At 55.9% G+C, this 15,464-nt stretch overlaps 1 protein-coding gene across 3 annotated transcripts in view; it reads left to right on the plus strand.

The window, feature by feature from the left end:
- Positions 1-15,464, plus strand: part of IQSEC3 (IQ motif and Sec7 domain ArfGEF 3) — a 105,963-nt gene that overhangs the window by 72,595 nt on the left and 17,904 nt on the right. For all 3 annotated transcript variants that reach the window (XM_036252848.1, XM_036252850.1, XM_036252849.1), the window contains 2 exons: positions 13,480-13,602; positions 14,117-14,283. In XM_036252848.1, coding sequence (XP_036108741.1) covers positions 13,480-13,602; positions 14,117-14,283 — 290 coding nt within the window. The remainder of the gene's footprint in view (positions 1-13,479; positions 13,603-14,116; positions 14,284-15,464) is intronic.

The following is a 15,464-nucleotide window of genomic DNA, read 5'->3' on the forward strand; positions in this document are numbered from 1 at the left end:
CTCTGGCTTTTTCATCGGCTTTGTCCTCTTTCCCTTCTGTAGGAGGGTGCGCGGTGGCGCTGTGCGCTGTCGCTTTGTTCTTTGGGGCCGCTCCACACCGCTGGGTGACCCTGCTTTGTCTCTGTGCTCTGAGGACAGGGGTGACTGCTTCACACAGGCCTGACTGCTGTATTCTCTCTCCTCTGCCGCCCCAGTCCCCACGGCGCCTGGCCCTGGATTTTAACCTGCCAGGCTCACGCTGACCTAGCGTACTGGGAACATGCGGTTGTTCGCCAGCCCAGGTCATGCTGAGCAGCACAATGAGAACGAACTGCCGTCCTCCCTGGGAGACTGAGTGTGTGGGCTGGAGACAGACCTGCCGTCGCCTGTGCTGGCAGGGGACTTAGGCTGGGGACTGGGCCAGCAGCTGAGGCAGGTCAGGCCTGGGATGAGGAGGCAGGCTGGTGGGGTAGGAGAGATGCTGGACCTGAGGGAAAGGGCCCGCCTCTGAACCGGGCTCTGGGAGATTTTGGAAGGCACTTCTCCTCTGGGCCTCATTTTCCTCATCTGTAAAGCCAGAGGGTTGGACTGTGTGACCTCAGAGGTCCCTTCCGCTCCCGTGTGTCTGTCACTTCCCCATTTGCCATTGCATTGGCAGCCACTGGCATCATGCAGAATCATTTGCCCTGAACATGGAGGCTATGCGTTGCCCTCCTGCCAGAGCATCCCTCGGGCTCCAGGACAGTGCTGGGCAGTAGAGTTCATGGGAGAACAAGACCACCAGTCATCATTCATTCAGTAAACATTGAGTGCCTACCATGTGTTGGAAATGGGGCTGAGCTGGCTGTCCCGTGTGTGGGGGAGGGAGTGGGGGGTGGGAATAGGAATGGTTCATGGCCTCAGGGAACTTACAGACCCAGGTGCCAGGGAGAGAAGAATGGAGAAGCGTGGAAAGGGAGGCAGGGACACTGAGCACGCTCCAGCAGGCATTGTGGGTTTGGGGAAGACAATACAGAGCTGAGCCCCACTTCTGCCCCAGTGAATGCCTCAGTCCCTCACGCTTCATTCTGCAGCCATGCAGGCCCTGGGCTCCGAGGTCTCGGCCCCCTCCGCCTCTGCACACAGAAAGGAGCCCTCCTCCCCCGAGTCCACAGCTTGCTGACTGCCTGGTGTGTCTCCTGCAAAGTGCCAGCAGAGAGGTGGGGAAGCAGGAAGCGGCAGGCACTGGCAGGGGAGCCAGATGCTGGGGGGGGGTTGGGCATTGCCTGCCCCTCAAGCCACCTGTCTGGGTACCTTTCAGGATCCTCTGCCTCTTCCTTACTCCCACCTCTGAAAACACAGTAACCAAGTCACCTGGTGCCACTTTGCCCAGGCCTGGAAGGCTTCATTGGGATTCCACACGGCTCCCCCGCCCCCGCCTAGTGACATTCAGCAAGTTGCATCCGTTCTGTACAAAGCTGTTTGCTGAATAGAGGACATAAATCACCCATCCCCTTGGAGACTGAGACAACCCAAGCCACAACACTCTCCCAGAAGCCGCCAGACAGGAGGGGGAGAGGCTGACAGGCTCTGGAAGAGGAAAGGGTGGGACAGTCCCAGAGACCCCTCCCAACGCTTACACCTGTGGGGCACCGGAAGAGGGCAGAGCAGAATCTGCCTGGCGCTGACCTGTATCTGAGCATCATAGATGCGGTAACATTTGCCTGCAGAACCAGGCCCTCGGGGCTCCTGGAAGCTGACCTCTCCATCCCTCTGTGTCCTACTTCCATAGAAGACACATTCCAAGAAGGAATGTATTCAAACAGGCTTCATTCAGAGCATAATAGAAGGCCTTCTGAGCTCAAAGGATAGAGTCCATTCGTGTTTACCTGGAGGGAGTGTTTCATTTTTTTTAAGGAGAAACCAATTTAACTTTCCTCATTTGTCGAATGGGGATAATAGTACCTTACCTACCTTGTATGGATTAAATCTCTTAAATGCATGAAAAAGCTTAACTCCACACCTGGCGCTTAGTATGTTCTTTTAAAAAGTGTTAGCTATTTCTATTATTATCTTTCCCACTTGAAAGCACAAGGCATTAGATACACCCCCCCCCCACACACACACACACACCCCCCACTCCCGACACAGGGAAACCGCAGACCCCTCAGGTCTGGTTTGAGATCGAGTCTGCTCCCCAGACAGCAAGAACTTCTGGGCTTCCGGGGAAGGACGGGAGCTCATTGGGGACCATGCTGTCCTCCGAGGAAGCCCTCCCAGTGCTGAGGACACCAGGGCAGTGCCGGCCCGGCGGCGGGAGCCAGACAGCAGCTGGGATTCGGATCCTCCGAGGCCCAAAGCGGCTCCCTGTCAGTTTTCACAGGGCTGGGGAATGTGGCTCCGCTCCATTTCCTTCCGGAAGGGTCGGCTTCAGCAGGGTGGAGGCCAGCGAGTGGAGGGCTGCTCCGAGCGGGCTGCGACCGACGGCGCGTGGCGGGCGTCGGCCTGTCATTTCCCTGTGCACGAGGGCAGTTCTTGGTCGGAGCTGCCAGAAGGAAGTTTCCTGAGTGTGCTTTCTCCCACCGTGTCCACTTCATTCTATATTAGATGGCAGAGTTTGACATTTTAGTCGGATTTCATGACTTCATTTCCATAGAAATGTGTTGGCCAGAGTGTAACAGATTTGTTCTTCTTAGGGGACATTCAGAAATGAAGACAGATTGTCTGTCAAATTCAACAGGCTGGAAGGCGGCCTTTCATTGCTAGGAAGAAATTATTCGAGAACATCCTGCCCGTAGTGCTGGGTATAAACTCAGAAATGGTACCTGATTCCGGAGGAAGTTCACGAGGAAGAGTCCGCTGGGGCCCAGAAAACCCCTGTGTGCAGAGGAGAGTGGAGAGGCCCAGGGCAGACAGGGGTGGAGACTTGGGGTTATGTCCACTGCTCTGAGAACTCAGGGCTGCCACCACCCATGGGAATGGAAGGAAGGGGCCCTCCTAAAAGTGCCATCTTGGGGTTATGGCCTTGACCTCATACCTCTCCAGAGCCCTTCCCCCGCCCCCCAACCATCCACCTCCTAGCCCCCTCCCACACACACGTAGATGAGAGATTCCCCTTAACAGTAAAGAGCTGTGAGCACTTAAAACCCACTTACTCCTGTGGAGAACTTGGGACCCCAAGTGTGGGTTGAACAAGCCAGAGTTGAGACTCCCTTTGGCTTGGTCACATTATCATATAAACTGGGCTTTTACTGGCTGGTGTGGCTCAGTGGCTGAGCGTCGACCCATGCACCAAGAGGTCACCGGTCCGATTCCCGGTCAGGGCACATGCCCAGGTTGTGGGCCAAATCCCCAATGAGGGGCATGCAGGAGGCGGCCAGTCGATGTTCTCTCTCATCAATGTTTCTCTCTCTGTCCCTCTCCCTTCCTCTCTCTCTCTGAAAGCAATTTAAAAAAAATTAAACTGGGCTTTTACACGAAAATGAACTTACCTACCACCCAATTCCTTCCTGGTTACTCAGGCCCTAACTCTGGAAGGCTCTCTCGTAATCCCTGGGTGATGTTCAGAGGTGGCTGGGACTGGCCACTCCCTGAGGTGGGACTCAGGAGAGGCTTCCTGGGAGGGCCGTCCCTTGGGACATTTACCGACGGCTCCCGGGTTCGTATCAAGCATTGACTGTGTGCCAGCAGGCACTGTTCCAAGACACATGACATGCAGAACCTCATTTCATCTTCACAGCCTCTGTGAGGCGAGTGCAGTGAAGCTGGGCCGATGCCGAGCTGAGGAGCCAGGTTAGGTGGCGTGTCCACAGCCACAAAGTGAAGACATGGCTGAGACCCGAAGCCAGGCAGAAGGGTCCCCTAACCTGGCCTCCACAGGCCTACCTCTGCACTTCATCCCAGAGCAAGTGGGGGCCTGATGCCTGTATAGTCCTCGTCAGACCCAGGTGTGAAATCGTGGTACCAGAGACCCCTTGGGTGGTCAGCTCGTCCAGCCCCCTCATTGTACCCAGGCAGAACCCGTGCCCCAGGGTGAAGAACTGACTAGTTCCCTGGCCAGTGGCAGGGAATTGAACAGAAGCAGGTACTGGCCCTTGACTCGCGTTTATTTGCTATGCTCTGACCTTCTCATCTAAGAAGAAAGCAGAGCCAAGAAACTATTCATACATCTCAAGAAGTCTGAGCTAGATTCAGTCTCCTCTTTCTGGCATATGTATATTTGAATGGGTCAGTAGCTGAGGTCTACTGGTGTAATTTCAGGCAGAGCTGATTGGTAATGAGGGAAAGGGTCTTAATACCTATTCCAGAGGGAAGGAACCTCAAGTCCACTTACCTGCATGTCAATGCAGACTTGGTCTCCAGGTACGTCATGAAAACAATCATCTGTTAAGCTTTGTTATAGACTTTGTTATACACTGTCTCCTTTAAAACTTATAACCACGCTGCCCAGGAAGTGTTATGGGTATTGGCTCCATTCTACAGATGGGGAAAATGAGGCACAGAGAGGCTCAGTGACTGAACAGCCCAAGGGCATCTGACACCAAAGGCCGGACTTCTCATCCCCCGCACTGGTCCTGGCATAGAGCACTGGTTCTCAAAGTGCGGTCCCCAGAACAGCAGCGGCAGCAACTTGTCAGCAACATCAGTTCTCAGTCTGCACCCCAGACCCAGAGAATCAGACCCCTGGGGGCAGCAGTGTGTGTGACTATGCCTGCCAGGTGATTCTGATGCCGCTCCAGTTTGAGCGCCACTGGCTACCAGGCTCAGCAAAAGGAAAATCATCTCCGGCAGCCACACCGACTTCTAATGTGTTTGGTAGTTTACGCCGAGTTCTTTTGGTTCCTGAGTCCTCAAGGTGTGACTGGCAGCCTCTCTTCTGAGACCCCCTCAAGCAAGATTTTCTTTGTCCCCATGTCATCACCGGGAGCCGGCGGGTCCTGCATTCCCTTCCTTTGCTCCTTTTTCTCAGCCACGCTGCCCTTTTCCAAAAAGCCTTGACCTTTGTTGGGCACATTATGAGCTCTGACTAACAGAAATAACTCCCTGGCGGATGGGGATATTTTTAATTGAATTGTATGAGCCAAGAACTGCAGAAATGAAACCAGGGTTCCTCTATCCCGTGGCAGTGGGTGGTTTTGCTTTCCGCCCTCATCCTGCAACCTGAAATCGGTCTCTGCCCGGAGCCCGAGCCTCAGGGCTGCAGCGCACACACCTCTTCCCTGCCCCTCACCTCCCAGATCTTTGCTGTCTGTTCTGGCCAATGAGAAATCCCTGCTGCTCTCATCACCTCGTTGCAGCTCCCAGCCAGTTCCTTTGTCTGCCAGACAGTGTCTTACTGTCATAAAGAAAAAAAGTCAAGATGACAAAATTCATTTTGATCCCAGATCACTTGGATCTCTCTGCAGCACAGGCTGATTCCGCGCACAGATCAGTGTTGAGCCATTTTATGCACGGTTGGACCTCTCTATACAGAGGCGGGAGACATCTGTGATGATGTTTCCTCTACCCTGGTGGGGTGCTTGCTTTAGCCCCTTCAGACACCCACAGGAAGGAGGGAGGCCTGTGCAGAAGGAGCCCCGCGGCACTCGTGAAGCACCACCCAGCGGCACCTGCCAAGGCAGGTCCAGATGAGCAGACAAGCTCTGTTGGAAGCCGTCTAATCAGCCCCGTTTGCCAGATCTCATCACTTACTCACTTGCATATGCCGCTGAGGGGAGAGGGAAGGACATGCACTCCCCACCCACGGCTGAACTGCCCCCCACCCCCGTCTGGAATCCACAGGGCCATTTCCCTGGCAGCTTGTCCAAGTGTCAGGTCAGCTCCAAATGATTGTGCGCATCAGGCCAGTAGGCCCAGCCATCCTGGCCATCCTGGGCCGTCCTGGGCAGGGCTTCCAAAGGTGCAGGCCGCTGGACTCCGTCCCCAGCCGACCACGTTGCTCGAGGTCTCCTTCATTCACTCAGCTGGTCTCTCACTCACCCAGAAATGTTTATGGGATTCATGTGACGGGGGCGCCGAGATTCCGAGCACTCTGCCTCCTCCTGGAGGAGCACATGCCCAGTGGGAGGACAGGCAGGTAAACAGTCGGACACGGGACACACGGCAGTGGCCGGCAGACGTGTCCAGGGTTCCGTGGGGGTCGAGGACAACTACTGGAGAGACTGAGAGCTAAACAGAGACCCGCAAGGCTGAGCTTGGGTGGCAGGGAGAAAGCACAGCGCGTATAAAAGTGTGGAGGCCGGATAGCGAGGCGGCGGGGGGACGGCCGGAGTGCAGAAGGGGCAGGGGAAGCTGGGAAGCTAACAGGACCGGGCTTGCTTTGCCGAGGAACCGGGGCTTTCTACAAGGGATGTGGGAAGCCCTTGAAAAAATATAAGCAGAGGAGTGACAGGGCCAAATGGTGTCCTAACCCGCGAGGCCGGCAAGGAGGCTGCTGCGCTCATGTTGTGGCGGGAAGTGAGGCCCTAAATCTCAGCAGTGCCTCCGGGAGGTGGGGCTGGTGCAGCCCAGAGGCAGGAGCAGTGGCCCTGGTGACCAGTGCAGAAGGACGGAGGTGGCCAGATCCCGGGGGACGGCCTCCTGGGCTGCTGAGAATTCAGAACACTCAGTCTTTTCATATGAACATGCTTGTGTTTCAGGCCCAGTGCAGTGATGTGTGCAAATTATACTAAATAAACGTAATCTGTTTTCAGTTTGGTGAGGAGGGAGATGCTGGATTTGGGGACTTGAATCTGAAGACTTCCTCAAACCAGACATTGTCAAATATTTACTGAGAACGAGTTGAAATATTAAACACCAAGTAAAACATAAAACATATACAACCTGCCTTCTTGGCAAGAGATGCTAGCACAACCTGCGGTCGTGAGAATATTGCTCATGACTGACATTCAGACAGGAACACCCAGATTCAGACCACAGGCAGAACTCAAAGTGGGCTGGCTAAGTTCCAGTCTGATGCACAAAGTTGATAGTCATGGGCCCTCCACACTCAGCGTTCCTGAGCACGGTCCTTTGTAAACAATATAGACCAACACCAAAAGGAACATTCAGCAGTTAGTGATAATAATAAGGTAATGAGGGTGGATTCATCACAAGAGATAAACCTAAGAGTGGTCAGCATGTCATCAGCATGTCGAGCAATCGGAGTGGGTGGGGCCACCTACAGAGAGGCTGCTAAGGGAGAGGAGAGCCTGGTGGCCAGCCCGAAGCCAGAGGTCAGGGGAGACCTGTGCCGGAGGAGGGGTGCTCCAGACCGGACACAATGACCTGGGGGAGGGTGCTGTGGTGGAAGCAAGGTAGGGGAGTGTTTTCTTTTTTAATCCTCACCCGAGGATATTTTTTCTATTTATCCTCAGATAGAGCGGGAGGGAGAGAAAGGGGGAGAGAGAAACATCGGTGTGAGAGGGACACATCAACCGGTTGCCTCCCCCATGACCCCAACCAGGGCCGGGGACGAACCGCAACCAAGGTACGTGCCCTTGGCCGGAATTGAACCCATGACTTATTGGTCCACGGGCTGACGCCCTAACCGCTGAGCCAAACCGGCCAAGGCGCGAGGGAGTGTTTTACGAATGGAGTGGGTACCACGTTGCTGCTACCAAGAGGCTGGTGAGATGAGTTCCCGGTGCCACTGGACTTGGCAGCACGCGGCCAGGGTGTCCTTGCCGAGGGGAGCTTTGAGGGGACGCTGGGGGTCGCAGCTTGGCCGGAGCCGGAGGAAAGTGAACGGGGTTGAGAGGTGGAGACAGCTTGGAAGGGAGGCCTTCTAGAAGTTTGGCTCTAAAGAGGAACAGAGGAAAGGAGTCGTTTCTAGAGAGCCAAGAAGGGTCAAAGCAGGATTTTAATTTGTAAAAAAAAAGAGAATTTAGGTGCTAAAGAGAATGATTCATAGAGAGGGGATACTGATACTATCTCAAAGGACATCTCAAACTCAGTGTGTCCGAAACAAAGTCTCCATCTCTCCTCCAGCCTGTGTCCACCCTGTCATCCACTCACCCTAAAAAATGAGCAACAGGCCCCCAGGGGCCCAGCCAGAGCTCCAGACTCATCGCTGACGCCTCCATTTCCTCACTCCCCACACCCCCTCCATCACCCGATCCCTCCTGTCCTTCCTCGAAGACGTACCTCAGGCCGTCCATGCAGTGCGCCTCCACCGCCTCCCCTGAGCCCGAACCCCATCGTCTCCAACTGGGGCTCTGCAGCAGCATCCTGACTGGCCCCTTGCTTCGTTCTTGTCCCTGCCCTCCTTTTTCTGTTCATCCTCTCCCCAACAGCCAGAGAAGCCTTCCTAAGACAAACTGGACCATATCACTCCTCTGATCACACCCTCTATCACCTCCCACTGTGTTCAATATAAACCCCCAAATCCTTCTTGTGACTCACAGGGCTCTTGACTGTGAGTCAAGGCCCTGCCTGCCTCCCTAGCCCTGCAGTCTGCCATTCTCCCCTTTACTTTCTGCACTGCAGCCTCATTGACCCTTTCTAGCTCCTTGAACATTCTTTCCTGCCACAGGGCCTTGGCATGTGCTTTCCCCGCTCTACCTAAAAGTTCTCCCCCACCCTCCTCTTCCCTTGGTCAGCTCCTACTCATCTTCCAGGCATCAGCTCAAATGCCACGTCCTCAGAAAGGCCTTTCTGAACACACCAATATAAAGTAGGTCTCCTTTGTCCTCACAGAACCCTGTCTTTTGTCCACATAGGACTCGTCACAATGATAACACAATCCTTATTTTAAATTCCATTTGTCTCTCTCATCAGGACAGGGTCTGTGTTTCTGTTGTTTGCACTCATACCAGGTCCTTAGCACAGTGTCTTGCACATAGGAGACACCAGATGCATGTTTGCTGGAAGGAAGAGAGGAAGGGAGAGAGGGGGAAGGGAGGGAGGGAGGGAGGGCAGACAAACTGGAGAGGGGAAGGTAGGAGGTGAAGGAGTTTGTCCCCTGCTGGGGTTCTGAAGCGGCGGGGTGGCCACACAGCCTCCTGCTGACTGCTGACAGAGAGTGGCTCCTCATGCGTGACTCTGGCTGTGGTCAGTTGTACCCCTGGCCCCTCCAGGCTCCCGAGGGCATCTGGGTAAGGTAGCAGCTCCCAGGGAGAGACACCTTAGCACCAGGCATTGAGAGGGGGCGGGGCAGGTTTGCCTGGCCCTGGCGATACCAGTAAGGAATTGGATGTATGCAGCCCCCTCCCGGGCCAGCTCTCTTTTGAGCTTCCGTTTCATCTATGTAATAAAAAATAACAGGAGGATTAATACTGCATAGGTTTGAGCAGATGGTCACTGCACTCTTAGTGAGGCACTAAGAATGACTCTCTGAACGAGATCACAGAAGCTCCCCCACCAGTGTTAGGACCCGGTCAAGCGGAGAGGGCCCAGAGGTGGGAGGGCCTCACAAGCAGGAAACCAAACACCTGTTCTTCCTAGCTGTGGGAGCATGGAGCAAGCCCCTTTGTGGTCTCAGTTTTGCCTTCTGTAAAATGGGGAGATTATACACCAGAAAATACCACCCAGAAACATGATGTCTTGTACCTTACAGACGATCAAAAAGGAGAGATGGTAGTTGCTGTCGGTGGATTTGAAGAACTGTCGGCAGTGTGCTCCCCGCAAGAACCCCAGGCTGGCAGAGAGGGTGGGGGAGGGGAGATTTTAAGTACTGGTAGGTACTGCAGACTAAGAGAAGCAGTGGAAAGGGGTAAGAGGAGAGGCAGCAGAGGTCAAGGCGCAGGCCGAAGCTTCTACGTAGGGGGTGGGAAAAAGCATGCTGTGGGGGAGGGGCAAGGATTATGGGTGATCTCAGGATGACAGGGACCCCTGAGGGGAGGTTCCACCGGAGCAGCTTGGTGGGAGCACAGCCACTGCCCAGGAGGCACGGGCTCCTCCAGGAAGGCACGGGCCAGGTCCTGGGAGGCGGGAGGAGCAGCCACTGTGCGCTGTATTCCAAAGCCAGCCAGAAAGGATGTTCAGCCTCCTGCCATCCCGGAGCACCTACCAAGCCCTATAGACTGACTGCGGGCCTCTCTGCTTCGGGTCCTTGTCCCAGAATGTCAGAGTGGGGAGAGCCCTGGGAGGGCACCTGGCCCAACCCCGACTCCGCAGAGGAAGGGACTGGTCCGCGGGAGGTAATGATGCCTTTCCACCATTCAACACAGCCCCTTCCTCCTTCTGGGGTTTTGCAGAAAACATTGGGCTTTGTTCCCCTGACGGATCCCAGAACCCCAGGACACCAGCTGCCCCTTAACCACTGCCCCTTAACCAGCGGTGGCAACTGCAAGGAAGAAGGCATGAGATACGTGCGCGCGCTCTCAAGGACTGCGTCCGTCTGTCCTCCATTCTTCCCTCCCTCACCAGCCCACTGGAAAAGCGGTCCCTGAGGGCTGGTGGGGACACGTGCGCCCCCTTGAGCTGCTGCCCTGATAGCCCATGAGTTGCTGGACTCACATTTTAAAAGCTGCTACATGGGCCAGACCCCCTCCTACCCTTGCACTTAGCTCCACTATTAGTTTTCAGTGTGTAAGAACCAGCTGGAGAGCTTTGAATAATGCTGGTTCCCAGGCCCCGCCTCCAGCTATTCTAGTCTGTAGATCAGGGGTGGGGTTCGGGGATCTACATTTTCACAAGCCTCCTTCCTTGGGGTTTTCGAAGATGTGAGGTGCAGACACGGCCCTGCCCCGTGGCCCACGTATCCTTCCATGGTGCGACTGATTGATGTAGTGCTCCCCACTCCTGGGCTGGCTGCGTCCCCTGCCCCAGACCTTGTCTCTCCGGCTCTGGGCTCCTTACTGGAGCTTTAGCTGCAGCCCCGAGCAAGTGAGCCAGCTTCGTGTCACCTGAGTGAAGGGCTGGAAACTAGGCCATCGCGCTCGGCCGAGCAGATCCCACACTCTCCCAGCTGCTCCACCGCCTCCTTCTGTCCACTGCCCACGATGCCTGGGCCTCTGGGCACCCACCCTCCTCCTCCCGGGGTGAGGCCTGGGCCAGACCGCTGGGCAGAGTGTGCATGCACCAAGGCTCTGGGAGGGGCCTGGGGAGGGGTGCAGGGTGCCAGGGCCCAGGGTCAGAGGCCAGGTAAGGAGTAGGCAGATGGACCGCAGCGGCAAGTGGTCCTGAGGGAGCAGCCAGACGCCAGACCAGGGGAGCCAGGGGCCATTCTGGGTCCACCAGGGAAGCAGGCCCTGAAGACAGGGTTGACCAGGCTGGAATTCATGGCCCTTCCCCTTGGCCTTGCAAGAGTCAGGGTGGGAGCCCCTGGGTGAGAGGCTGCGTGTGCCCCCCCCCCTCACCCCCACCGGAACTTCATGCCCAGGCCCACCAGGTCCGTCTTTGATGTTTCCCTCCCCTTGTTGCCTGTCTTGTCCTGTATTGTCTCCTCTCCCTCCTCCACCTCTCCCTCCTCTCCCTGCTCGCTCGCGCTCTCTCTCTCTCTCTCTCTCCTTTCCTTTTCTCCCTTGTTTCTGTTTTTCTCTTGTTCTCTCTCTGTTTTTGTCCGTCTGCCTCTCTTCACCTCCTTGCCTCTCTTTAACTCTCTTTGTGTGTCTCTCCTCCGTCTCTCCTTGTTCTCTTGGCCTCTCTCACTTGACTGTGTCTCTCACTGTCTCTGTCTCCTCCCTGGCCCAAGAATGACTGGTCACCTCCTCCGGACAGACAGCATCCCTGTACGGCTCAGTCACGCTGGATGTGTAACTCCCGACGGGGCTGGGCTGCGGGGACTTCTCACCGCTCACGTTCACTGGGGAGCAGTTCAGGGAGAAGGTGACCAGAGCTGCAGAGAAGTCGGGCTGAACCTGGAGGCCCCTACGACCCAGTTGCCTCTCTCAAATGCTCGGACACTCCCATTGCCAATGCTCATGCTTGGGCTAAATTCGTGTCTCCCGTACCAGCCCCACCTTCTCACCCACTCGCTGTCCACGTGGACAAGCCCGAGAGAAGGCTGGGTTTGATCAAGCCGAGGACAGGCTCCCGGCATGAAGATGGCCATCGTCCCTGCCCCTAGGGTGGGGGGAGGGGAGCCCCTACCAGCCCTTCCCTCTGCAGGAGTCCCGGTGATGCACCCTTCCTCTCGGTCCCCCTGAAAGGAGAGGGGGAGGCAGAGCCCATGGACCACCGATCCGTGGCCACCGCCACATGGTGTCTCCCCTTGCTTTCTCCTAAAAGTTGACAGCAGAGCCAGGGTTGAGTTGGGATATCCGCACAAGCATCAGGCCCAACACAGGAGCCAGGATGATTGTGGGAGAGGGGCCTGCTCCAGGGCTCATCCCTCCGCTCAGGCAGCCACTGTCCTGAATCCCTCCCTCAGCTGGGCCCTGAGCCACGGCTGGCCGGCTGGCTGGCAGGCAGTGAACGGACAGTGATGCCTGGGGTCATGACGCCTGGCGGAGTCTCCAGGGGCTGTGGGAGCAGAGGGGAGTGAGGGGCTGGTGTAAAAGACCAGGAGAGAGGACCTGAATAGAGCACGGTGCAGAAAGGGGGGAAGCAGCTCTGAGAGCCTTGTTGGCATGTGTGAGCTTCTGCAGTTCTCAGGGAGGATCAGTCTGCGGCTTAGCCAGGCCGAGATTCCTGCCTTGCACCCCAAAGGAGGGTAAGGCATGATGGGGTGGGAGGGAGGGCCCCAGGAGCCGGCCAAACCAAAAGAATGAGACTGCCTAGTGGGGGCGATTGACATGTGCCCCCTACTTCCCCCTCCCCCACACTTGGAAGGGAACATTCAGAGGCAAACTGTCCAGGGTGAGAGGTGGCATTTCAGAGGTGGAAGGGCCCTTGGGGAGCAGGACTCTGACCTGCTTCTTCTCAGAAGAAACTGAGGCTCCAAGAGGTGAGGAGTCTGAGCTAAGCCACAAAAAAGTCCGTGGTCAGCCCAGGCCCAGAGCCTGGCTGTATTTTCCATGCTGTCCCCGCCCACGTTAAGAGGACATGTCATTTCCTATCAAGAGCTGCAGCTTCCCCCAAGGGCTGCAAATGAAGGACCTGGGAGCCTACGGCAGAATTGGGAGGGTGATGCAGGAGGAGATGCTGTCACTTAGAAACCCAAACTGGACCAGGGAAGGGAAGCTACAGAGACCTGCAAACTCCTGACAGGTCTCTGGAAGAGCAGAAGAGGAAACTGTGTTTATGCACATTTTAAACCTTTGACACTGAGACGCCCTGAGGTTGAGAAGAAAAGACTGGGCTTTGGAGGTTCAGCCTCGTCCTAGCTGTGCGGCCTTGGGCAGTCAGCTAGCCTCTCCAGGCCTCAGGTTCTCAGCTGTGAACTGGAGACCACAGTCGCCATGTGCCTCACGGGCCATTGTGTTAGATGAGAGGTATGAGAAAGGGTCTCTTCGATTATTAAACGGAGACCCCTGGGTGGTGAGTAAGGCCTGAGAGGCCCACCAGTCACCTCCAAGTTGGTCCCAGGGACCAAAGTCCCTCCCTCGCCCCAGCAGGGGGGTCTTCCAGCCCCTGTGAGCTGCACTTAGTCCTGAGCTGCAGTGAGCTGGGGGTTTGGGGGCTGACGCTCCTCTCGGCCCTCCTCCCGCCTGCCCTCAGCTGCGTGGTGGACGAGATGGACTTCTCCAGCATGGAGCTGGACGAGGCCCTGCGCAAGTTCCAGGCTCACATCCGCGTGCAGGGCGAAGCCCAGAAGGTGGAGCGGCTCATAGAGGCCTTCAGGTGGGACCCCCTTCTGCAGCCCCCTCCCTTCAGAGAGCCTTCAAGACACACCCCTGGGCTATGGGGGAGGCTGGGCGGGGAAGAGCTGTGGGCCTGGAAGACGGGAGGTGCTGGAGGGTCAGTCAGGGCTGGGAGAAGCCCTCCTGGGGAGGTGGGGAGGTGGGCTGCAGAGCAAGGAGGAACGTGACAGAACCCCTGGAGCCCTCCAAGCCAGGACAGCACGGGGCCCTCAAGTCGTCCATGCATCTCACTCATCCCATCAACGAGCAGATCTTACTGAGCATCTGTGCGAGGCTGGTGCCACGGGAACCGTGGGTGTGTGACACTTGCCCTGTCCCCTCAGAAGGGAAGAGGGCCAGGCTGTGGGGCAGAGCAACAGGATGGGGGGGCGCGGGGGTTGCTGCCAGGACTTAAGACCTGCAGAGACCTCGACTCCTCCCCCACAGCCCCCCTGGCTGGAGCTGGGGAGGTTGGGGCAGGGCCTCAGCACCCTGTCTGTGTCCCCCCCCCACAGCCAGCGCTACTGCATGTGCAACCCCGAGGTGGTGCAGCAGTTCCACAACCCCGACACCATCTTCATCCTGGCCTTCGCCATCATCCTCCTCAACACCGACATGTACAGCCCCAACATCAAGCCTGACCGGAAGATGATGCTAGAGGATTTCATCCGAAACCTTCGAGGTCAGGAGGTGGGGGTGGAGGGGCTGGGGGGGCAACGACCCTGCTCCAGCCTGTTCTGTTCGGCACTAATTCTGTGAGTCTGAGCCCAGTTGTAGACGGTCACTCCAGGAGCCAAGGGCACTGGGCGCTGCCCTCTGGGCCTGGTCATGCATAGCAGCCTGGGGAAGTTGCTAGCATGCCAGGCATCTGGGGAGTTTCCAGGGGCCACTGCCACTGCCCTGTGCCAAGCAGCAAGGGCCCTTGGGCAATGTTCCTTGTCCTGCGTGGACTGTCCTCCATCGGTGGACCTCTCGGCCCCTAGCACCTGCCTAGGTACATAGCTGCTGCCTAGGTACCAGCCCCTCCCACTTCGCGGCTTGTGAGGGCTTTTCGGTCTTGGGCCCACTTAAGTCAGCCCTGCAGGTAACAAATGGAATCTGCCAGCCACATCCTTTTCTAATGGACACAGGGCACCACCGGGCAGGGCGTGATGTGTGCTCAACTGACTTTTTGTTTTTTCAGCATTTTATTTTATTTTTTTAAACCTCACACGAGGATATTTTTCCGTTTTTGTTCAGATAGAGTGGGAAGGAAAGAGAGAGAGAGAAACATCGAAGTGAGAGGGACACATCAAGTGGTTGCCTCCCGCATGACCCCAATCAGGGCTGGGGACGAATCGCAACCGAGGTACGTGCCCTTGACCGGAATCGAACCCGTTACTCATTGGTCTGCGGGCTGACACTCTAACCACTGAGCCAAGCCAGCCAGGGCTTTTTTCAGCATTTTAAAATTAAAAGTTACATGTGCACATAATTTAATACTGTCAAATAATTCTACAGGGCTTACTAAAAAATAATTAGTCCCTGCCCCTCTCACACTCTTCTTTACAGACAACCACTTTCACTTTTCCCCTTTCTTATGTTTCCTTTACATCACTAAATAGCATGCTTCCTTCTGCCTCATTTTTTATTTCTTTTTTTTATTGGTATAAAAATGCAAATGTGAGGTCTATAAATCGGAGATCTTGAGGAATGTTGATATTCCTATACAGCTATGTAATCACACCTACATCTAAATATAGAGCACTGTCCTCACCTCAGAACATTCTCTCGTGTTCCGTTCCACTCAATACCCTGCCCTTGAGTAACAGCTCTTCTGACCTTCCACCACCGTTGACTAGCTGTGCCAGTTCTTGAACTTCA

The sequence above is a fragment of the Molossus molossus genome, unplaced genomic scaffold (assembly GCF_014108415.1).
Source record: "Molossus molossus isolate mMolMol1 unplaced genomic scaffold, mMolMol1.p scaffold_m16_p_10, whole genome shotgun sequence".
Taxonomy (NCBI): Eukaryota; Metazoa; Chordata; class Mammalia; order Chiroptera; family Molossidae; genus Molossus; species Molossus molossus.